This window comes from Papio anubis, chromosome 3 (genome assembly GCF_008728515.1).
Source record: "Papio anubis isolate 15944 chromosome 3, Panubis1.0, whole genome shotgun sequence".
Classification (NCBI taxonomy): domain Eukaryota; kingdom Metazoa; phylum Chordata; class Mammalia; order Primates; family Cercopithecidae; genus Papio; species Papio anubis.
In genome coordinates, this window is record NC_044978.1 from 122224877 (window position 1) to 122249244 (window position 24368).

At 38.5% G+C, this 24368-nt stretch overlaps 1 protein-coding gene across 5 annotated transcripts in view; it reads left to right on the forward strand.

Moving 5' to 3' along the window:
• Positions 1–24368, forward strand: part of FRAS1 (Fraser extracellular matrix complex subunit 1) — a 453697-nt gene that overhangs the window by 387609 nt on the left and 41720 nt on the right. For all 5 annotated transcript variants that reach the window (XM_031664538.1, XM_031664536.1, XM_031664537.1 and 2 more), the window contains 5 exons: positions 273–433; positions 856–1003; positions 7203–7408; positions 15130–15286; positions 18321–18521. In XM_031664538.1, coding sequence (XP_031520398.1) covers positions 273–433; positions 856–1003; positions 7203–7408; positions 15130–15286; positions 18321–18521 — 873 coding nt within the window. The remainder of the gene's footprint in view (positions 1–272; positions 434–855; positions 1004–7202; positions 7409–15129; positions 15287–18320; positions 18522–24368) is intronic.

Consider the following 24368-nt stretch of genomic DNA (forward strand, 5'->3'; position numbering starts at 1 on the left):
CAGCCTTCTCCCCTAAGGGTTCTCTCTAGCACCACCTCCATGAAGCCCTTCTCTAGGTCTCCTCTTGATCCTAGTGTCAGTGAAAAGACAGGTAGTGACACCTCTAGGCCTTCACCTCAGATGGGCCATAGGAGCATCACTGAAGCTGGATTAGACAAGCTGAAAGGGCTAAAAGCTGCCACTATTGCGGTGAGGGAGAACGTCGTTCTGAAAACCTCACTGCTTTTCTGGCCCAAAGTTGACCATTAAAATCTCTATGAATCTTAATTCAGGCACAGTAAAGATTCCAGTTATCCGCCGTGGTACTGACCTCTCTACTTTCACATCTGTCTGGTGTGCAACGCGGCCCTCAGACCCAGCTTCTGCCACACCGGGAGTTGACTACGTTCCCAGCTCTCGGAAGGTGGAATTTGGGCCCAGTGTCACTGAACAGGTGCGTTTACAGCAGTCCAGACTCCACAAGGTCGACAGGTCGGTTTGTGAATGTTGTCTTTAGTTTGCTTCCCAAGCTCTCTAAACTCCCCTGGCAATATTCCTATCTTTCCTTTCTTTAAAAATACACACATATAAACAAGAGAGTAACTTAGGAGGGGATCTTCTAAAAATTCTCCTAGTGACATTTTTAGCATTAAATATCCAGCTTTACAGATTCAGGATATAAACTATACTCGTTTGATATAAATGTCTATAAACAAACTCCGAGCGGCATGTAATAAAGAGATCATCATGTTATGGATTAGAAAATCTTACTTTAAAACCACCAAAGAAAGACAAGTTGTGACCTTTGCCCTAGTTAAGGCAAATGGGGATTAGGTGGTGGGTCCTCTGTAAAGTTTGCTTTGATTTTTCTTCTAGTATTGCACCTTGACTATCTTGGATGACACTCAGTATCCAGTAATTGAAGGACTGGAGACATTTGTGGTTTTCCTCAGCTCAGCACAAGGAGCCGAACTGACCAAACCCTTCCAGGCAGTCATTGCAATTAATGACACATTCCAAGATGGTAAGAGATTGGGGATGCCAGCTGGTAGTTCCAAATATATTTCTATTTTTTCTTTAATGTCCACACATGTGACATTGGAACTCATTCACGTTTTCATTCAAGAAATATGTGTGTGTACATGTGTACACGTGAGCATTTGCACTTTTACATAGCAGAGTAAGTAGATGTGAGAGAGAACCATTGATGTCTCCGGTACTCTGCCAGACACAAAGAGATGTATAAGCCTTGGGCCCTGTCCTCAAGAAGCTCAATGTCTCACTGTGGAATCGACCCTTAAAGAGAGAAATTTGAATAAATTATGATAAATGACCTAATGGTACTATACATCCAGCACTATGGGAGCAGAGGGAACTGAACAGGAACTACAAGTGGGTGAAATTATAGATTTCACCAAGGAGACTGTATTTAAGCAGAGTCTTCAGGTGTGATAGGAGTCTATCTAATGGATAATAAAGGAAAACCTATTTCAAATGGAGAGATATAGTAAATACAATGTATAATGTCTTGAAAGATGCATATTTGGGGAACAGACCCTTACTTTTGCTTTGAGCATGGGGGGGAGAGTGAATAGAAGAATGGAATGGAAAGACAGATTGGAGTCAAGTTCTGAGAGGCTGTATGATCCAGCCTAAGGACTCTATAAGCAAAGGGTAGCAGGGGATGCTTATAAGCAGAGGAGTGATGTGTTTTTTTATTTTAGAAAACGAATATTGGCAGTGTTGTAGATGATGTGCAGGAATGAATAGATGCAGTCACTGCTGAAGATGTAACCTAAGTAACATGAGGAAAAGCAGGAAAGGCTCGTTGCTTCTCAGAAGAACTGACGAAATTAGACTTGTCAGAACTTCAGGATCCACTGTGTGGATTCTAGAGTTGGGTGGAGAAGATGAAGTCAAACCTTCCACCTAAAGCAGCAGGAACCTTCATTAGCATCCCCAGAGATTGACCATAGAGCCCATGATTAAACTCCTAATGGCTGAGAAATCCTCAAAAAAGGAACAAGAAGCCAAATCGGATAATCTTTGATGTTTTTATTTATTCTTAAATCATTTATTTCATGTATATAGTAGTAAACAATTCAAATGGCTAAAAGGGAATGGCAAAAAAAAAAGGCAAATGGCAAAAAGACTATGAAAATTAAATCTTCTTTCTATCCCTATCTCCCAGTCCCCTAGTTCCCCTTACTGGAGACAACCATTTTAACCAAGTTTTTGTGTGTTTATCCTTCAGGAGAAAAAAAAAAATTATATATATGTATAATTATGTGTGTGTATATATACACACACACACACACAACACACACACACACACACATGCATCCAAAATGATGGTAATTTGTTTTAGAGCCAGGTTTATGAAGGCACAACTTACATAAATGAAAGTCCATCGTCCTTAGTGTACAGTTCTATGAGTTTTGACAAATGCATACAGTGATATGCCCACTACCACAATCAAGATGTTGAACAGTTCTAACACTCTACAAAATTCTCTCATGCCCCTTTGTTGTCTGTGTCTCCTTAGTCACCAGGCCTGACAACCACTAATCTGTTTTCTGGCCCTAAAGTTGTGCCTTTTCCAAAATTTCATAAAAATGTAATCATGTAATATCTACCATTTTGCATCTGGTTTCTTTCACTAGAAAATGCATTTGAGACTCATTCATGTTATTCCATATGTGAGTAGTTCATTCCATTTATTGCTGAGTAGCTTTTCATTGTATGGATATACCACTGTTTGTTTACTCACCTATTGAATGACATTTGGGTTGTTCAAGGTTTTGATGTTTAAATTGCATTGTTTTCCTACTTTTATTGTATTGTTGTAGATTCTGGACAAAGATTTATATTTTGCAAATATTTTATCCAAGTCTGTTGCTTGTCTTTTTTTCTGTAAACAAACGACCTAAGAATACTCATTTTTCATTTTGAAGTAGCCTCATTTATCATTTTTCTATTATGGATCATATTTTTAGTGTTGTATCTAAGGAATCTTTTCCTAACCCAAGGTTACATAGATGTTCACCTGTTTTCTTACAGAAGTTTTATAGCTTTAAGTTTTACATTTTGGTTTGTGACTCACAAAATGGTAACTTTTACACCATGAACAAGATTATGACACTTATATTATCTCATGTTGCATGTTACTTCAAAGTTTACAAAACAACCCATTTAAGCCTTATCTCACTTGCTCATAACCCCATGCTCTTTCTTCTGTTTCTATTTAGTGGATAAGGAAACTGAGAATCAAAGGAAATAGGTCACCCAATGTCTAGTATCTAGAGGAACGAGCATGCATTCTCAAACTTTTGACTCCAAGTTCATCCTCCTTGCATTATGCTACATGGTTTTATTTGGTGTAGAAGTAGAATCAGTGGCAATTTTATTTCTTAGTAAACAAGAAAGTAAAACAGAAAGAAGAAAATTCAGCTATACTTTTTATTCTTGAAGTGGTTTCTTAATCTTTTCCATGAAATGACCATTAATTTCCCTCTGATGAAGTAGAATATGAATACAAAGTCAGAAGTCCTGAAATATAATCCTAGTCCCACCACTTCCTAGGTCTTTGGCCTTAGGCCAGAAGCTTAAGGTTACTAAGCCTCATTTTGCTCATCTATAAATAATGAAAATAACTACCTTACAAGATTGTTGTGAGGATTAAATTAGATAAAGTATGTGAAAATACCTACTGTAATACATGGCACACAGTAGATTTTATTACATGTTGATTTCTTTTCTTCCTGACATACCTGTCATTATCACACTTACCAACGAGACTCCAGTAACACATAGAGTCCTCATTGATCAACACAGAAAATTATATTTAAATATTTTTCAGTATTTTATTGATGAGCAGTGGGTTTGTCAACTTAGGAAACTGATATATTAAGCAAAAAATTTTCTTTTTCTTTCAGAGAAGCTACAGCAATATGTGTTTAATCAATAACTTATCCCAGAGAAAGAAATCCCAAAACCTATTTCAGTAACCCAGTGTAGCATTCAGTATTTACTTCTTCTGATTATCTTTCTTCCTAGAAATAATGAACTTTGGTTGAGTCCATTCAGTGTGAACATTCTAGGGTAGAAAGATCTTACGTGTTATCTCTAATCCTTACAACAGACCTTTAACTGGTGAAACCAAGTTTGAATAATTTGAGTAGAATTACACAGAGAGAAGGTGATGAAGCTGGAGTTAAAATCCAAGTCTGTTCTAGCCAAGTCCAGTCTTCTGGTTTCATATCCTACTACGCTGACCCTTCACATTTCAGTTTCAGCTGGCCACTGCCCTCTGTATAACAATGCTAACCGTCACATAAGAGTCTTACAAAGTCAACTCTCAGCCTTCTGCAGTGATCTTAGCTCCTTTCATTCTTTTCCCACTAGACTGATTTCAGGATCTTAAATCATCTAAGTAGCTCATCTTATAACATTTACCTGTTCTCACCTGCCTTTGCTGTGCTGGTATCTGGAATTAGACTAGGGTTTGGGCATGAGTAATGCTGACTGGGCAACATTAGAAAGTCCTGTAGCTGCTACGGCACCACACTCCTGTGTGTGCATCTGTGGCAAACATACTCATTAACTCATGAAACAAAGGCAGGATTTATCCTAAATGTCTGACTTAACTATTAACAGTAAAGAGGCTATTGCATTCCAGGCACTGGCATTTACATTCACTTTATCAGTTACTGAGAAGATTAGCGAGGTAACAGTGTTTATAGGACATTTTCTATACCTAGCACTGGTGATCAACATGGTATGGGCTACAGAGTAGTGGAGAGCAGAGTCCCATAATCTATTTTAGGATCCAAGACTTCCATAAATAAAAAGATAACTGTAGCTTGGCCATGCACAATAAGTGTTCTATGAGCAGTGCTGACAGAAAATGCATTATACCCAATGTGAGCCCACACGCCATCAGCAGGTAACCTCCATTTCATGTTGATGCAGCCCATCAGTGTGGAAAAAGAGGGGCCCTGCAGTCAGAGGAAGCTGATTCTCAGAGCCAGTGCTATCACTGCCTGAGGATTATACTGCCTTATGGGGTTGCTGACAGAATAACATTAAATAATATGTATGAAAACCTTTAACACGATGCCTAACTTACAACATAAATCCCCTGCACTAAATCTCTTCCTGAAACTCCCCTTGTTGTATATGTCTCTTGCCTCAGTCTCCCACTGGTCTGGGGTCTTCTTAAAGGGAGGGATTGTTTCTGGGCAGGTAATTAAAAGACTTGTCCACTTCCTTTTCTCTTTCTCTCTCTCTCTCCTTTCTTTCTTTTTTTTTTTTTTTTTTTTTTTTTTTTGGCAGACTGGGATAGAAGTGAGAGTGAATGTCTCGTTAAAAAGGAAAAAGATAGTATTTTATAGCTCAAGATGAATTTGCAGTTGATTAATGCATGACCAAACTTAAACATAACCACTTCAGCCTTTAACTTTCTCATCTGACTTGAGGCCTGTCAGGCCAGCAAGAAAAAACAATCTAAATCTTCAGATGTCTGCTGGGAGAGGAAAAGCTTCCCTGCTTGTCTTGCTTTTTCCCTGGCAACAAGCTTCCTTCTTGTCCTCCTATGCTGGGCGGTGTCATTGCCATCCACCTTTTAAAAGCAGCACAGGCCATTTCACTAGGTTACAGAGCCCTAACTGGTTAGGCCTAAAGTTGTTAATTTTCCTTTAGGTATAGTGTTCTTTTAAGTGGTATCATCTGACTTTTCATTTAGCAATGATTAGTAACTATTAAGCTTAGTTCATGTGATGGGATGGTTTTATTTTTGCCAGGACCAACAGTTCTGGAGTCACAGAGAGTTTTCTATACATTGACTTGGAGAATGCTTGGGTGCTTATCACCTCTCCTCTCATTCCCCCACCTCCCCCAGTCCCCAAACACACACCTTTCCTTCCTTTCTGGATTGGTGGGGTGTGTCCAGGAGGCAGCCAGGAAATTGGTGATTACAGCTAACCCAAAGACTAATTCTGACCCAGGAGGCTTTCACATACGATTCTTTGCCTTGTTCATGAATAAATTAATAACCAGCAGTCAACAAAATGTTAACCTCAGAAGGGCAAATGCCTTAATACAGAGCATTACAATAGGCATAGTAGGAAAAAAAATGATTCTTCATATTGAGAATTCTGGAGTTAGGAAGAAAATAGAAACCATAATATATTAATTCCTACCAAACTTTGAGTTCTCACTATAAACCAGATACTATATTGAGTACCATGCATTTATTATCTCATTAAATTCAATTCTACCAACAATTCTATATTAGATATTAATATTTCCAATTTATATATGAAAAATATTCCAAAGTTTGGAAAGTCTAAGTAACTTGCCCTGTGGCACACAACTGGTAAGTAGAAGGGCTGGGATGGAAATTCAGGTCTGTTTCCTCCTAAGTCCTTGTTTTTAACCATGATTTGACTGTGGTCTCATCCTTAAGTCAAAGGAGGATTTGAGTTATAAAAGAAGAGGCATCTAGTGCGTGCCTGTAGTCCCAGCTACTTGGGAGGCTGAAATTTAGTCTATGGACGTGCTTTGTTTGTCCCGAATAGTTTTGGCTTATACAAAATTTCTTTTCACTATTTTATTTGTTTGCTATTTTTGAATTTAGGAGCTATGTCATAAAAATCCACATCTCTGACTTCATTTGGAAATAAGATCTGACAACAAAAGACTGGAGCTTTTCAAACATGGCCTGCTCTTTCCTTTACACTCATGTCCACCTCTTCCCTATTATCTCTGTGGCCCCAAGACCAATGTGAGTGGCCATTTAGCACCAGACTTGCACTGCTGTTTTCCCTACTGTAGCCCTAGGAGGACAGTGAAGTCTTTTGAGTACCCAAGTAGCAATCAAAATTTTTCTTACACCATCAAAATTTTTCTTACAATTATCCCATTTATTGACTTGCATTACCTGCTCATATTTGAGATGGTAACTGCATTTTGAAGTTGTACAAAGATAGGTACAAAATTGATCTGCTCTATTTCATTGGATGCACACTTATAGTAGAAGCAGTTCCCTTGTCCTGAGAGCAACCATGCTTTGGAATCTGCTTACCACCTGTGATTTGTCAACCTACCTTGGGCTTTGGTGGAGCTCACCTGCCAAAGTAGCTGCTGAAGGCTGACAAGGACCGTGGCCACTGCTTCCCTGTCTTACACGAATGGTGACTTTGTCTTTCTGTCTGCCCACCCAGTGCCCAGCATGCAGTTTGCCAAGGATTTGCTCCTAGTGAAGGAGAAGGAGGGTATCCTGCATGTCCCTATCACTCGGAGCGGAGACCTGAGCTATGAGTCATCAGTGAGGTGCTATACTCAGAGCCATTCCGCTCAGGTCATGGAGGACTTTGAGGAGAGACGAAATGCAGACTCTTCACGGATTACATTTCTGAAAGGGGACAAAGTAAGTGGATTGCTGGTGGCTGAAAGATGGGATTCTCTTCTTGTCTTTATTTGTCTGTAATGAAGTCATTTATATAAATTCCAAAAATTCTCAGAATTTTCATACTATGGTTGACCCTTGAACAACGCAGGGGAGAGGGGTGCCAACTCCTGACATAGTTGAAAATTTGTGTATAACTTTTGACTCACACAAAACTTAACTACTAATAACCTACTGTTGACTGAAAGCCCTACCAATAAATAAATAGTTGATTATCACATTTTTATGTGTCATATGTATCATATACTACGTTCTCACAACAAAATAAACTAGACAAAAATGTTATTAAGAAGAGAATATTAGGAAGAGAAAATATATTTACCATTCAATTAGTGGAATAGTGGATCATCATAAAAGTCTTCATTCTCATTGTCTTCATATTGAATAAGCTGAAGAGAAGGAGGGAGAGGAGGGTCTGTCTCAGGAGTAGAGAGACAGAAAAAAATCCATATCTAAGTGCACCAACACAATTCAAACCTGTGTCATTCAAGGGTCATCCATAATTGATAATATTTTTAATGATGCCATCTATTCCTTCTTTGGCTCCCACTTACAATCAAATACACATATCATTGGTCGAGCTGAGAAGTTTAGCCGATGTGTGACATATTTGGAACTTAGCAGAATCAAATGAGTTCTGCTCTTGTTACCACCTCTTAATCTCAAACTATGTTAGAGATGAATATACTCCACTAATGTTACTTTGAGAGCAAGAGACAGCCCTCTACCTGGACCCCTGTCCCAGGGAAACATACATCCCAGTATAGGACCAAATAGGCAGATGTTGAGCAAATTCAAGTCAGCAGAGTATTCTCTTGACAATGTACGTGAAATCTCATGCATATGCACCTGGAAACTCACTACTAAAGCCAATGGAAAGCAAAAAAAAGCAGGGGCTGCAATCCTACTCTCTGATGAAACAGACTTTAAACCAGCAAAGATAAAAAAAGACAAGGGCATTACGTAATGGTAAAGGGATCAATGCAACAACAAGAGCTAACTTTCCTAAATATATATGCACCCAATACAGGATCACCCAGATTCATAAAGCAAGTTCTTAGAGACCTACAAAGAGATGTAAACGCCAACACAATAATAGTGGGAGACTTTAACACCCCACTGTCAATATTAGATCAAAGAGACAGAAAATTAACAAGGATATTCAGTATTCGGGACTTGAACTCAGCTCTCGACGAAGAAGACCTAATAGACATCTACAGAACTTTCCACCCCAAATCAACAGAATATACATTCTTCTCAGCACCACATTGCACTTATTCTAAAGTTGACCACATAATTGGAAATAAAACACTCCTCAGCAAATGCAAAAGAACAGAAATCATAATAGTCTCTCAGACCACAGTGAAATCAAACTGGAACTCAAGATTAAGAAACTCACTCAAAACCACACAACTACATGGAAACTAAACAACCTGCTCCTGAATGACTACTGGGTAAATAATGAAATTAAGTCAGAAATAAATAAGTTCTTTGAAACCAATGAGAACAAATACAACATAACAGAATTCCTGGAACACAGTTAAAGCCATGTTTAGAGGGAAATTTATAGCACTAAATGCCCACAGGAGAAAGTGGGAAAGATCTAAAATCGACACCCTAACATCACAATTAAAAAGAACTCGAGAAGAAAGAGCAAACAAATTCAAAAGCTAGCAGACGACAAGAAATAACTAAGATCAGAACAGAACTGAAGGAGATAGAGACATAAAAAACCCTTCAAAAAAAAAAAAAAGAATCCAGGAGCTAGTTTTTTAAAAAAGATTAACAAAATAGACCATTAGCCAGACTGATAAAGAAAAAAAGAGAGAATAATCAAATAAACACAATAAAAATTGATAAAGGGGATATCACCACTGATCCCACAGAAATACAAACTACCATCAGAGAATACTATAAACACCTCTATGCAAATAAACTAGGAAATCTAGAAGAAATGGATAAATGCCTGGACACTTACACCCTCTCAAGACTAAACCAGGAAGAAGTTGAATCCTTGAATAGACCAGTAACAAGTTCTGAAATTGAGGCAGTAATTAATAGACTACCAACCAAAAAAAGCCCAGGACCAGACGGATTTGCAGCTAAATTCTACTAGAGATACACAGAGGAACTGGTACCATTACTTCTGAAACTGCTCAAAACAATAGAAAAAGAGGGACTCCTTCCTAACTCATTTTATGAGGCCAGCATCATCCTGATAAATAAATGTGGCAGAAACACAGCAAAAAAAATTTCAGGCCAACATCCCTGATGAACATCGATGCAAAAATCCTCAATAAAATACTGGCAAACCGAAACCAGCAGCACATCAAAAAGCTTACTCACCATGATCAAGTTAGCTCCATCCCTGGGATGCAAGGCTGGATTGACGTAACAAATCAATAAACATAATCCATCACATAAACAGAACCAATGACAAAACCCACATGATTATCTCAATAGATGCAGAAAAGGCCTTCGATAAAATTCAACACTTTCAGGATAAAAACTCTCAATAAACTAGGTATTGATGGAACATATCTCAAAATAATAAGAGCTATTTATGATAAACCCATAGCCAATATCATATTGAATGGGCAAAAGCTGGAAGCATTCCCTTTGAAAATCTGCACAAGACAAGAATGCACTCTCTCACCACTCCTATTCAACATAGTATTAAATGTTCTGGCTAGGGCAATCAGGCAAGAGAAAGAAATAAACAGTATTCAAATAGGAAGAGAGGAAGTCAAATTGTCTCTTTTTGTAGATGACATGATTGTATATTTAGAAAACCCCATCGTCTCAGCACAAAATCTCCTTAAGCTGATAAGCAACTTCAGTAAAATCTCAGGATACAAAATCAATGTGCAAAAACCACAAACATTCCTATACAACAATAACAGACAAACAGAGAGCCAAATCATGAGTGAACTCCCATTCACAATTGCTACAAAGAGAATAAAATACCTAGGAATACATCTTACAAGGGACATGAAGGACGTCTTCAAGGAGAGCTACAAACCACTGCTCGAGGAAATAAGAGAGGACACAAACAAATGGAAAAATATTCCATGCTCATGGATAGGAAGAATCAATATCATGAAAATAGCCATACTGCACAAAGTAATTTATAGATTCCTTGCTATCCCCATCAAGCTACCATTGACATTCTTCACAGAATTAGAAAAAACTACTTTAGATTTCATATGGAACCATAAAAGAGCCCATATAGCCAAGACAATCCTAAGCAAAAAGAGCAAAGCTGGAGGCATCACACTACCTGACTTCAAACTATACTACAAGTGTACAGTAACCAAAACAGCATGGTACTGGTACCAAAACAGAGATATAGACCAATGGAACAGAACAGAGGTTTCAGAAATAATGCCACACATCTACAACCATCTGATCTTTGACAAACCTGATGAAAACAAGCAATGGGGAAAGGATTCCCTATTTAATAGTGTTGGGAAAACTGGCTAGCCATATGCAGAAAACTGAAACTGGACCCCTTCCTTACACCTTATACAAAAATTAACTCAAGATGGATTGAAGACTTAAACGTAAGACCTGAAACCATAAAAACCCTAGAAGAAAACCTAGGCAATACCATTCAGGACATAGGCATGGGCAAGGACTTCATGACTAAAACACCAAAAGCAATGGCAACAAAAGCCAAAATTGACAAATGGGATCTAATTGAACAAAAGAGCTTCTACACAGCAAAAGAAGCTATCATCAGAGTGAACAGGAAACCTACAGAATGGGAGAAAATTTTTGCAATCTATCCATCTGACAAAGGGCTAATATCCAGAATCTACAAGAAACTTAAACAAATTTACAAGGAAAAAACAACCCCATCAAAAAGTAGACAAAGGATATGAACAGACACTTCTCAAAAGAAGACATTTATGTGGCCAACAAATGAAAAAAGAAAAGCTCTTCATCACTGGTCATTAGAGAAATGCAAATCAAAACCACAAGGAGATACCATCTCTTGCCAGTTAGAATAGCGATCATTAAAAAGTCAGGAAACAACAGATTCTGGAGAGGATGTGGAGAAACAGGAATGCTTTGACATTGTTCGTGGGAGTGTGAATTAGTTCAACCATTGTGGAAGACAGGGTGGTAATTCCTCAAGGATCTAGAACCAGAAATACGATTTGGCCCAGCAATCCCATTATTGGGTATATACGCAAATAATTATAAATCTTTCTACTATAAAGACACATGCATGCATATGTTTATTGCAGCACTGTTCACAATAGCAAAGACTGTGAACCAACCCAAATGCCCATCAATGATAGACTGGATAAAGAAACTGTGCCACACATACACCATGGAGTGCTATGCAGCTATAACAAAGAAAAAGATGAGTTCATGCCCTTTCCAGGGACACGGATGAAGCTGGAAACCATCATTCTCAGCAAACTAACACAGGAACAGAAAACCAAACACCACATATTCTGACTCATAAGTGGGAGTTAAACAATGGGAACACATGGACCCAGAGAGGGGAACATCACACGCCAGGGCCTGTCTGGGTGGTGGGGGGTTAGGGGAGGGATAGTATTAGGAAGAATACCTAATTTAGATGACGGGTTGATGGGTGCAGCAAACCACCATGGCACATGTATACCTATGTAACAAACCTGCATGTTCTGCACATGTATCCTAGAACTTAAAGTATAATAACAAGAAGAAAAAAAAAACTCACTAGCAAACATGGCTGCACCAGAATTAAAGCCTGCAACCTCAGTGTATGTCAAAACTGTGTATTGAATCAGAATCACATTTTCCCCATTTTAAAATCTCAGTTTCAGATGATTGAGTCAATTGTATCCCTTGGTTCAAGGCACACATCCTCATTGGTTAATTCTAAGCCCTTCTCTTACTTTTGTTTTTTTTTTATTCATTTTATTTTACCTCCACTCTCCAGCCACATTCTTTTCCCTGCTCATCAATCTATTGTGTTTAATATGTATCTGTTCACTTGTATTTCTTCTTAAGAAATGCTTATTGTTTTATGTATACAGTTTTAATTTCTAAAATTGCTATTGTCCTCTTTTTTCATCTTTTACTGTTTCCACTCAGCGATATTTTGAGATCTGTCTATGTTGTTTAGGTGTATGTGTAATTGGTTGCTTCTAACTGTTACATGATATTTTATGGTATATGTCTTAGTCCATTTGCATTGCTATAAAGGAATACCTGAGGCTGGGTAGTTCATAAAGAAAAGGGGTTTATTTGGCTCACAGTTTTGCAGGCTATACAAGAAACATGGTGCCAGCATCTGCTTCTGGTGAGGGCTTCAGGAAGCTACCACTCATGACAGAAGAGAAAGGGGAGCAGGCATCATCACATGGCAAGAGGGAGGAGAGACAGAGGGTAGGGAAGGGTCAGACTCTTATTAACTACCATATCTCATGGGAATTAAGAGAATTCACTCAACCCTGTGAGAATGGAACCAAGCCATTCATGAGAGAACTGTCCCTATCACCCAAAAATCTTCCACCAGGCCCCACTTCCAATAATCGGGGATCAAATTTCAATAGGAGATATGGAGGGGACAAATATTTATCAGCATGTGTCTGTAATATTTTATCCATACACTCTTAGCAAGAGACAGTGAGGAATCTCAGTGATCACACCCACCAGCTTCCTGACACCTGTCATCACAAATAATGCTTCAGTGCACATCCTCATACATGTCCACTTATAGACTTGAATGAGAATTTTCTTGGATATATAATCAGGAGCAAAATTATAAACTACAGGACATGCATATACTTAATTTGAAAACCTTGTGTTGGAATACTTTCTAGAATGTCACTAGAAGTGCATGAGGGTAGTTATCACCCTATATTCTCTTCAAAACGTAGCATTACTTATCTTTTGAATTTTTGCTAATTTAATAGGTATAACATTATATCTCATTTTAATTTGTAATTCTTTAAGTACTAACCTTTATATGCTTGTTAGCTTATTGGGTTTCCAATAAGCATATAAGCTTATTTTTGTCCTTTGTTTCTTATTTCATTGTATTATCTTTTACTCACTGATTTGTAGTACTTTCTTATATTTCCCAAATATTAATTCCTTGCCAGTTTTAGACATTTTAGGTATTAATAACACCTTTTATTTTTCTCTCACTTATTTATTGCCTTTGACTATAGTGTTCTTAGCTGACCAGAAGTCTTCAATTTTGAAATAATCAAATGTATCCAGTTTTTGCCTCATGATTAGTCTTTTGAAGTTTAGCATAAAATATACCCATCACAGATCACCCTAGATTCTTCCTCAGTTCATCAATACTACAAAAATAAAAGTGATAACTTCCTTCTTTGGAGCACTCATGACATTTACACATTTACGACTCATAAAAGACTGTCTTATTTATATATTTTATGGGAATTTTACTGGTGACAGGTTGAAATGTGTTTAAAACACATAAATATACTACAGATACCATCTTCAGATTTGAGTCTACATGTCTGTATTTGTTTTCAGTTCAAAAGAGAATCCTCTGCTTATCCAAGAAGTATTTTTAATTTAATAAAATTATAAAGAAAATACAGTCTAGTAATCTGTGTTACCCACACAACAATCTATCATTATTCTTAAGCACATTGTAGAAGCTTTATTATTATTATTATTATTTTGCTTGCTAAGCATATGCTTTGAAACTTGTCATTCACTAACTTTTTTTTTAAGATCTAAAGAGTCACTGCTAACTTCATGCTTTCTATAAGGAATTCTTATACAAAAGATGTGGTAGACGAAAAAAAAACATTCTTCGGGGACTTAAAATCAGGTTAGCAAGTCACATATAAATGTTCACTGGGATATTCTCTCACCATTTAGTGTGACTTAGGAAGTGTGAGAGTGAAACTTCTCTCTACTCATATATCCTTTGCAACATGTTAGAATAGTGAATTTAAAATGATCCAACTAAAAATATCCTCCTTCGCATCACGTGACTCTACCATTGAGGCTGCTGTGTTATCTGAAATGTTGTGACCATATTTTACATTTTCTCAAAAATACAGTCCTCTGTAGGGAATATTCTGTTGAGAAACACTTGGTTTTTTTCCATCAAACAGGGATTTAGATTGTGGTCTCAGAGTTTCTGTACTCAGCAGTTTTCAGATGAGATATCATTTGGCAGCAGATTTGAAAATTCTCTAGCATTTAAAGGTATCTTTAGCCTAACACAAAGCCTTTCTGATTTCCTTATAAGGCTTCAATTTTTACAAAGGAAAAGAAGTGTTACTCAGCTCTCCAGAAAGTTTAATCAGTATGTTAAACCCTCATCATCAGAAATCTACCTATTTTAATATGTGAAAATGTATTAAGCAGCCCAGAAGAAATGTGGGAAAGCACACAGATGTTCTACATATGCTTTTTAGTGGGTTGTTTTGTTGATCTTGTTTTTCATAATTCATCTCCAGTAATTAAAAATGACTTGGCATGTGTCAATACAAGTCTTTACATATAGGTAGGTCCCTCTGAAGCATGAACTGTTAAATTTGAACATTTTGTTTTACAAATAAAACTGGATCCTTTTGAATTTGTGTTGACTTTTTGATGCAATAAAGAAGAAAAATAATTTTCTAGGAAAACCAAGCAAGTCACTGATATCTTGCCGCAAATTTTAATCTGTCTTGTCCCATTGGCTCTAGGTGAAGAACTGTACGGTCTATATCCACGATGACTCCATGTTTGAGCCAGACGAACAGTTCAGGGTCTACCTCGGGCTTCCTCTTGGAAACCACTGGAGTGGAGCTAGAATTGGAAAGAATAACATGGCCACCATCACCATATCCAATGATGAAGATGGTAACAGAAGAAATTATCTTTAGTTACTCTTAGGTTGAGGGAACATAAACTGATGTTTAACTAATTATTAGTGTTTTGAAAAATAAAAGTGCTTTAAGAATGCCTACCGATAACATTCTCTGAATATTTATATAAAATGTTGATAGCAAATGATCTCCCTCTACAGAGGTCCAAAAAATTCATAGATATTTTTAATATCATTATTCCCTACCACAGTGCTAGGAGATACAGAATGATTGTGGTTAAAAGCTGAGACAGAAATGCTAAGACAGAAAATAAAAACCATTTAAGTCACTGCAGTTCAGGAGCAGGACTGGAAATACAGTTGGAATCAGTGGAATCCAATGAACTGATTTAAAACACTGCCACCTTCCTGGAAAAGTCTAATTTTTCAGGTTTCTTCTCTCTAATTGATTTGGCCTACTAACCTAAAAAAATCCTTAAGCTCTATAGTCAAGTGTTAGCCAAGAATGACCCAGTCACCAAGGAAGACAAAACCTGTTTCAAACTGCGACATAATTGTTTCACTAAGAGAGATATTTTAATGAGTGAATGGATAATAATATTACAAATAGTGGTAGCTGTTTTTATTGAATACTGCATACCAAGAACTATGCTAAGCATATTTTATTATCTTATTTGATAGTGGCAGGAATTTATTGAGGTTGGCACTATTATTTCCATATTTTGAATAAAGAAACTGAACCTCAGCAAAGCTGTATAATTTGCACTCTTAGTTACACAGCTGCAAACAGCAAACCTGGGTGTGAACTTCATTCCGTCTGATTCTGGAATCTATACTCTTAAGTATCACTAACTACTCTAAGAGTCTCAGTGACTCTTAGGGTTCCTAGTGAAAAATCAGTAACTAACTTGGACATTGGATAAAATAAAAAACTCCAGTCTTGAAGTTGAATTAGTCCTTGACTCCGGGAGACTCAAGTTCAGATCCCAAAGTGAACCTCTCCCAGGTACACAGAAAACCCATCATTGAGGCTCAGGGAAATAAGATTTATACTCTGCTGCAACTAACACAAGAACAGACAACCAAACACTGCATGTTCTCTCTCATAAGTGGGAGATGAACAATGAGAACACATGGACACGGGGAGAGGGATGGGGAGCTAGGGGAGGGATAGCATTAGGAGAAATACGTAATGTATGTGACAGGTTGATGGCACATGTGGCTTGTAACAAATCTGCATGTTCTGCACATCCCATGTTCTGCACATTTATCCCAGAACTTAAAGTATAATTTAAAAAAAGGGCTGGTGCAGTGGCTCAGGCTTGTAATCCCAGCACTTTGGGAGGCCAAGGCAGGTGGATCGATCACTTGAGGTCGGGAGTTCAAGATCAGTCTGACCAGCATGGAGAAACCCTGTCTCTACAAAAAATACAGAATTAGCCAGGCGTGGTGGCATGCACCTGTAATCCCAGCTACCCAGGAGGCTGAGGCAGGAGAATCGCTCAAACCCGGGAGGCGGAAGTTGCGGTGAGCCGAGATCAGGCCATTGCACTCCAGCGTGGGCAACAAGAAGGAAACTCCTGTCTCAAAGAAAAAAGATTTATGCTGTGCTGCAGTGACCCTCCTAGGTTTCAAAGAGCATTCTTATTAAAAACTATAAAACCTCAAATGAGGCTCATCTTCTACAGTAAGAAAGATTTGACTTTCCGAGAGGGAAAGAAAGGGAAATAAATATAAAAAGTAGAGCTTTCTGGCCGGGTGCGGAGGCTCACGCCTGTAATCCCAGCACTTTGGGAGGCCGATCACGAGGTCAGGAATCGAGACCATCCTGGCTAACACAGTGAAACTCCGTCTCTACTAAAAATACAAAAAGTTAGCTGTAGTGGCCAGCGCCTGTAGTCCCAGCTCCTCGGGAGGCTGAGGCAGGAGAATGACGTGAACCCGGGAAGTGGAGCTTGCAGTGAGCTGAGATCGCGCCACTGCACTCCAGCCTGGGCGAGAGAGTGAGACTCTGTCTCAAAAAAAAGAAAGTAGAAATTTCTGCCATATTCTATGATATACTCAAAATGGTATAAAAGTTATTACTCTCAATTTTTCCATCTTTTAATCTCTCTCTACCACCACCCCACCCTTCCCCATGAGATATAATAGAAAAGAAGGCATGATTTGAATTTTTTGGTAAAAATCAATATATTATCTTATTTATTTATTTGATATGGAGTTTTGCTTTGCCGCCCAGGCTGGAGTGCAGTGGGGCAATTATGGCTCACTGTAGCCTCGACCACCAGGGCTCAAATGATTCTCCCACCTCAACGTCCTGAGTAGCTGCGACCACAGGCATGTGCCACCATGCCTGGCTAATTTTTTAATTTATCTGTAGAGATGAGGTCTCACTATGTTGCCCAGGTTGAATATATTATTAATAATTTCCTAGCAACAGGTTTCCATTAGGAAATCTTGTGTTCCTGAATTATCCTTGTAGCCAGAAGCTGAAAGGACCCATACTTACCTATATAGCTTGCGGGAAATTAGGAAAAGCTGAGGATGGGGAGGTGAGAGCACTAACAGGAGGGGGTCCAAAGGACCAGAGGTGAGGGGTGGACTTGGTAAATTTAAGTAGTATGTAAATGAGATAAATTATAAACCTTTGAAATTCATATCTCATGAATGAAAAGTTGATTTATGTGATAGGTATTTGTCTAGGGCCTACTATGTCTCAGTCCCTTGATAAACTGTTCAAATTTTAAAACATTCTGTGAGCTGTAGTGCCGAGACGGAAACTTGGACATCATGAATTTCAAAGTCGCTACAAATAATTCTACCCATTATATTGTTTTTAATAAGGAACGTGTGAGACATAACTCCTGCAGAATCACAAATAAATATCTTTTTCCAAAGCATTGTTTAACAGTAAATACTGATTGAGTTTTATGACTGCAAGCCATTTTGCCTTCGTATTGTTAACTAATGTGAACAATTTCCTCTTGTCATTATAAGGTGTTTTCCTGGAAGTCTGAATCCTTTGTGCTATTCTAACTGGCTCTTGTTTTCCTAATCACGTTTCCTTAGCCCCTACCATTGAGTTTGAAGAAGCTGCGTACCAAATCCGGGAACCGGCAGGCCCAGAAGCCATTGCAATTCTGAACATCAAGGTGATCCGCAGAGGGGATCAGAACAGGACCTCCAAGGTTCGCTGCAGCACGCGGGATGGCTCTGCCCAGTCTGGTGTGGATTATTACCCAAAGAGCCGAGTTTTGAAGTTCAGTCCTGGTAATTGAATGCCAACCTCAACCTCTGGGTTTTACTTAATAGAGGGGCAAAAATCTTGTATTTGAATAAAGGAATAAACAGATAAATGAAAAAGGAAAACAGTAGTTCCAATAGCATAAAGCATTTTTAAGCACACATTTGAGATTGCAGGTCAAATTTCTAATTTGTAAAAATGACATAGGGAAAAAAGAAATAGGTCTCTTACTCTAGACCACACTGGGCATTTTGGTTCATTTAAAAGGATTTTTTGTTAGCCTAAGATTTGGTTGAATGATAGGACCACTAGCTTAAAAAAAATATACACCTAACTGGCACCATTCAACAAATATTGCTGCAAAGTGCTGTGCTGGGTCTATCAGGGATTACTACATCTGAAAGGCACAATCCCTGCGTTCAAGTGGTTTAATATCCACTAGGAAACAGGACACCCAGTTTCGGACTTCCCAAAACAAAATTTATATGGAGATGAGTTTGGGAAAAGAGAGAGATGGAGTTCAGGTCATAGATCACAGCTTAAAGGTCTGTGACCTTCCACTCTCCCCCTTCCAGAGGACGTTTAAGTATTAATCTGATGGGGAGAATAAGACAGGAAAAGGGTTGAACTATATGCTAGGTTTTTTCATAGAACTTTCTGAAACCTAACTGGTATAGTTCCTGAAACCATTTGCAACATTGCCAGAGGAGGGCAACAGTGCTATGGGAATTTTTCAGAGCTGTCTTGGCAAGTGGAGGGAGAAAATGATGCCCTCAGAAATGATGGGGGTTGAAGGGGGAGGGTCTCTATTTTCTCTCCCCACACCAGAGCTTTAAAGGGCTTCTGGCTCCATCCCATCTGTGTCTGATTGATGTTTGCTGGAAAGCGAGATGCTTTCCTTCCTTATCTCCACACGGACCAATCTTTCACTTTTCTGCATGAAGATGTGGGGAAAGGATAGGTCTAGAGGGAGCTTAGCCCAGATGTCTGTAGACTATGAAAGGGGCTTTAACTTCACTGAGGTATTTGCACCTTCAGAAACTCACCTTACAAAAAAAAGGAAGTGGGTCTTTTTTTATATATATACTTTAAGTTCTAGGGTACATGTGCACAACGTGCAGATTTGTTACATAGGTATATGTGTAGCATGTTGGTTTGCTGCACCCATCAACTCGTCATTTACTTTAGGCATTCCTCCTATTGCTATCTCTCCCCCAACCCCCCACCCCCCTACAGGTCCTGTTGTGTGATGTTCTCTGCCCTGTGTCCAAGTGTTCTCATTGTTCAATTCCCACCTATGAGTGAGGACATGCAATGTTTGGTTTTGTGTCCTTGTGATAGTTTGCTGAGAATGATGGTTTCCAGCTTCATCCATGTCCCTGCAAAGGACACAAACTCATCATTTTTTATGGCTGCATAGTATTCCATGGTGTATATGTGCCACATTTTATTAATCCAGTCTATTATTGATGGCCATTTGGGTTGGTTCCAAGTCTTTGCTACTGTGAATACTGCCGCAATAAACATATGTGTGCATGTGTTTTTATAGTAGCATGATTTTTAATACTTTGGGAATATACCCAGTAATGAGATCGCTGGGTCAAATGGTATTTCTGGTTCTAGATCCTTGAGAAATTGCTACACTGTCTTCCACAATGGTTGAACTTTTTACACTCCCACCAACAGTGTAAAAGCATTCCTATTTCTCCACATCCTCTCCAGAATCTGTTGTTTCCTGACTTTTTAATGATCGCTATTCTAACTGGTGTGAGATGGTATCTCATTGTGGTTTTGATTTGCATTTCTCTGATGGCCAATGATGATGAGCATTTTTTCATGTGTCTGTTGGCCACATAAATGTCTTCTTTTGAGAAGTGTCTGTTTAAATCCTTCGATCAGCCCAGTTTTTGATGGGATTGTTTATTTTCTTCTTATAAATTTAAGTTCTTTGTGTATTCTGGATATTAGCCCCTTGTCAGATGGATAGATTGCAAAAGTTTTCTCCTATTTTGTAGGTAGCCTGTTCACTCTGATGGTGGCTTCTACATGCAGTTTCAATTAGGATCCTATTTGTCTATTTGGCTTTTGTTGCCTTGCTTTTAGGTGGTTTTTGACGGAGTCTCGCTGCTGCTCACCTGAGGGTTGATGCGGAAGCCGCGATCTCGGTTTCACTGCGCTCCGCCCTGTTCATTTTACGCCCTCCCGCCCTTTAGCCTCCGAGAAGAATTACAGGAAGCGCTTCACTCATCACCGTTTTTTTTGTATTTTAGAGATGGAGCCTCACCATGTTAGCCTTGATGATCCTCATCTCCTGACCTCGTGGATTCACCTGCCTCGGCTCCTTCCTCCTAAAAAGGTTGATTTAGGTTTGAGCCACCAAGGCCGCCCCTGCTTTTGTTTTAGCTTCAGGAAGCCCTGCCCCATGCCTATGTCCTGAATGGTATTGCTCTGTGTTTTCTCTTAGGCTTTTATGATTTTAGGTCTAACATTTAAGTCTTTAATCCATTTTGAATTAATTTTTGTAAGAGGTGTAAGGAAGGGATTCAGTTTCAGCTTTGTACATATGGCTAGCCAGTTTTTCCAGCACCATTTATTAAGTAGGGAATCCTTTCCCCATTTCTTGTTTTTGTCAGGTTTGTCATAGATCAGATGGTTGTAAGTGTGTGCTGTTATTTCCAAGGCCTCTGTCCTGTTCTACTGGTCTATATATCTGTTTTGGTACCAGTACCATGCTATTTTGGTTACTGCAGCCTTGTAGTACAGTTTGAAGTCATGTAGTGTGATGCCTCCAGCATTGTTCTTTTTGCTTAGGATTTTCTTGTCAATAAGGGCTCTTTTTTGGTTCCATATGAACTTTAAAGCAGTTTTTTCCAATACTGTGAAGAAAGTCATTGGTAGCTTGATGGGGATGGCATTGAATCTATAAATTACCTTGGGCAGTATGGCCATTTTCACAATATTGATTCTTCCTCTCTATGAGCATGGAATGTTCTTCCATTTGTTTGTGTCCTCCTTTATTTTGTTTGAGCAGGGGTTTGTAGTTCTCCTTGAAGACGTCCTTCATGGCCCTTGTAAGTTGGATTCCTAGGTATTTTATTCTCTTTGTAGCAATTGTGAATGGGAGTTCACTCATGATTTGGCTCTCTGTTTGTCTGTTATTGGTGTATAGGAATGCTTGTGATTTTTGCACATTGATTTTGTATCCTGAGACTTTGCAGAAGTTGCGTATCAGCTTAAGGAGATTTTGTGCTGAGACGATGGGGTTTACTAAATATACAATCGTCATCTGCAAACAGGGACAATTTGATTTCCTCTTTTCCTAATTGAATACCCATTATTTCTTTCTCCTGCCTGATTGCCCTGGCCAGAACATTTAATACTATGTGAGTAGGAGTGGTGAGAGAGGGCATCCTTGTCTTGTGCCGGTTTTCAAAAGGAATGCTTCCAGTTTTTGGCCATTCAATATGACATTGGCTATGGGTTTGTCATAAATAGCTCTTATTATTTTGAGATATGTACCGTCAATACCTAGTTTATTGAGAGTTTTTAGCATGAAGAGATGTTGAATTTTATTGAAGGCCTTTTTGGCATCTATTGAGATAATCATGTGGTTTTTGTCATTGGTTCTGTTTATATGATGGATTACCTTTATTGATTTGTGTATGTTGAACCAGCCTTGCATCCCTGGGATGGAGCCAACTTGATCATGGTGGATAAGCTTTTCGATGTGCGCTGGATTTGGTTTGCCAGTATTTTATTGAGGATTTTCGCATCCATTTTCATCAGGGATATTGGTCTAAAAATCTCTTTTGTTGTTGTGTCTCTACCAGGGTTTGGCATCAGGATGATGCCGGCCTCATAAAATGAGTTAGGGAAGATTCCCTCTTTTTCTGTTGTTTGGAATATTTCAGAAGGACTGGTACCAGCTCCTCTTTGTACCTCTGGTAGAATTCAGATGTGAATCCATCTGGTCCTGGACTTTTTTTGGTTGGTAGGCTATTAATTATTGCCTCGATTTCAGAGCCTGTTATTGGTCTATTCAGAGATTCAGCTTCTTCCTGGTTTAGTCTTTGGAGGGTGTATGTGTCCAAGAATTTATCCATTTCTTCTAGATTTTCTAGTTTATTTGCATAGAGGTGTTTATAGTATTCTCTGATGGTAGTTTGTATTTCTGTGAGATCGGTGATTGGTGGTGATATTCCCTTTATCATTTTTATTGCATCTATTTGATTCTTCTCTCTTTTCTTCTTGCTGGTGGTCTATCCATTTTGTTGATCTTTTCAAAAAACCAACTTCTGGGTTCCTTGATTTGTTTGAAGGGTTTTTTGTGTCTCGTATCTCCTTCAGTTCTGTTCTGATCTTAGTTATTTCTTGCCTTCTGATGGCTTGTGAATTTGTTTGCTCTTGCTTCTCTCATCCTTTTAATTGCAATGTTAGGGTGTCAATTTTAGACCTTTCCTGCTTTCTCTTGTGGGCATTTAGTACTGTGAATTTCCTTCTACACACTGCTTTAAATGTGTCCCAGAGATTCTGGTACATTGTGTCTTTGTTCTCATTGGTTTCAGATAACATCTTTATTTCTGCCTTAATTTCGTTATTTACCCAGTAGTCATTCAGGAGCAGGTTGTTCAGTTTCCATGTAGTTGTGTAGTTTTTGGTGGATTTCTTAATCCTGAGTTCTAATTTGATTGCACTGTGGTCTGAGAGACAGTTTGTTGTGATTTCTGTTCTTTTACATTTGCTGAGGAGTGCTTTACTTCCAATTATGTGATCAATTTTAGAATAAATGCAATGTGGTGCAGAAGAATATATATTCTGTTGATTTGGGGTGGAGAGTTCTGTAAATGTCTATTAGGTCTGCTTGCTGCAGAGCTGAGTTCAAGTCCTAGATATCCTTATCAACCTCCTGTCTCGTTGATCTGTCTAATATTGACAGTGGGGTGTTAAAGTCTCCCATTATTATTGTGTGGGAGTCTAAGTCTTTTTGTAGGTCTCTAAGGACTTGCTTTATGAATCTGGGTACTCCTGTATTGAGCATATATATATTTAGGATAGTTAGCTCTTCTTGTGGAATTGATCCCTTTACCATTATGTAGTGGCCTTCGTTGTCTCTTTTGATCTCTGTTGGTTTAAAGTCAGTTTTATCAGAGACTAGGATTGCAATCCCTTCTTTTTTTTGCTTTCCTTTTGATTGGTGGATCTTCCTCCATCCCTTTGTTTTGAGCCTATGTGTGTCTCTGCACATGAGATGGGTCTCCTGAATACAGCACACTGATGGGTCTTGACTCTTTATCCAATTTGCCAGTCTGTGTCTTTTAATTGGGGCATTTAGCCCATTTACATTTTAGGTTAATATTGTTATGTGTGAATTTGATCCTTTCATTATGATGTTAGCTGGTTATTTTGCCCATTAATTGATGCAGTTTCTTCATAACATGATGGTCTTTACAATTTATCATGTTTTTGCAGTAGTTGGTCCCAGTTGTTCCTTTCCATGTTTAGTGCTTCCTTCAGGAGCTCTTGTAAGGCAGGCCTGGTGGTGACAAAATCTCTCAGCATTTGCATGTCTGTAAAGGATTTTATTTCTCCTTCACTTATGAAGCTTAGCTTTGGCTGGATATGAAATTATGGGTTGAAAATTCTTTTCTTTAAGAATGTTGAATATTGGCCCCCAGTCTCTTGTGGTTTGTAGGGTTTCTGCCAAGAGATCTGCTGTTAGTCTGATGGGCTTCCCTTTGTGGGTAACCTGACCTTTCTCTCTGACTGCCCTTAACATTTTTTCCTTCATTTCAACCTTGGTGAATCTGACAATTATGTGTTTTGGGGTTGCTCTTCTTGAGGAGTATCTTTGTGGTGGTCTCTGTATTTCCTGA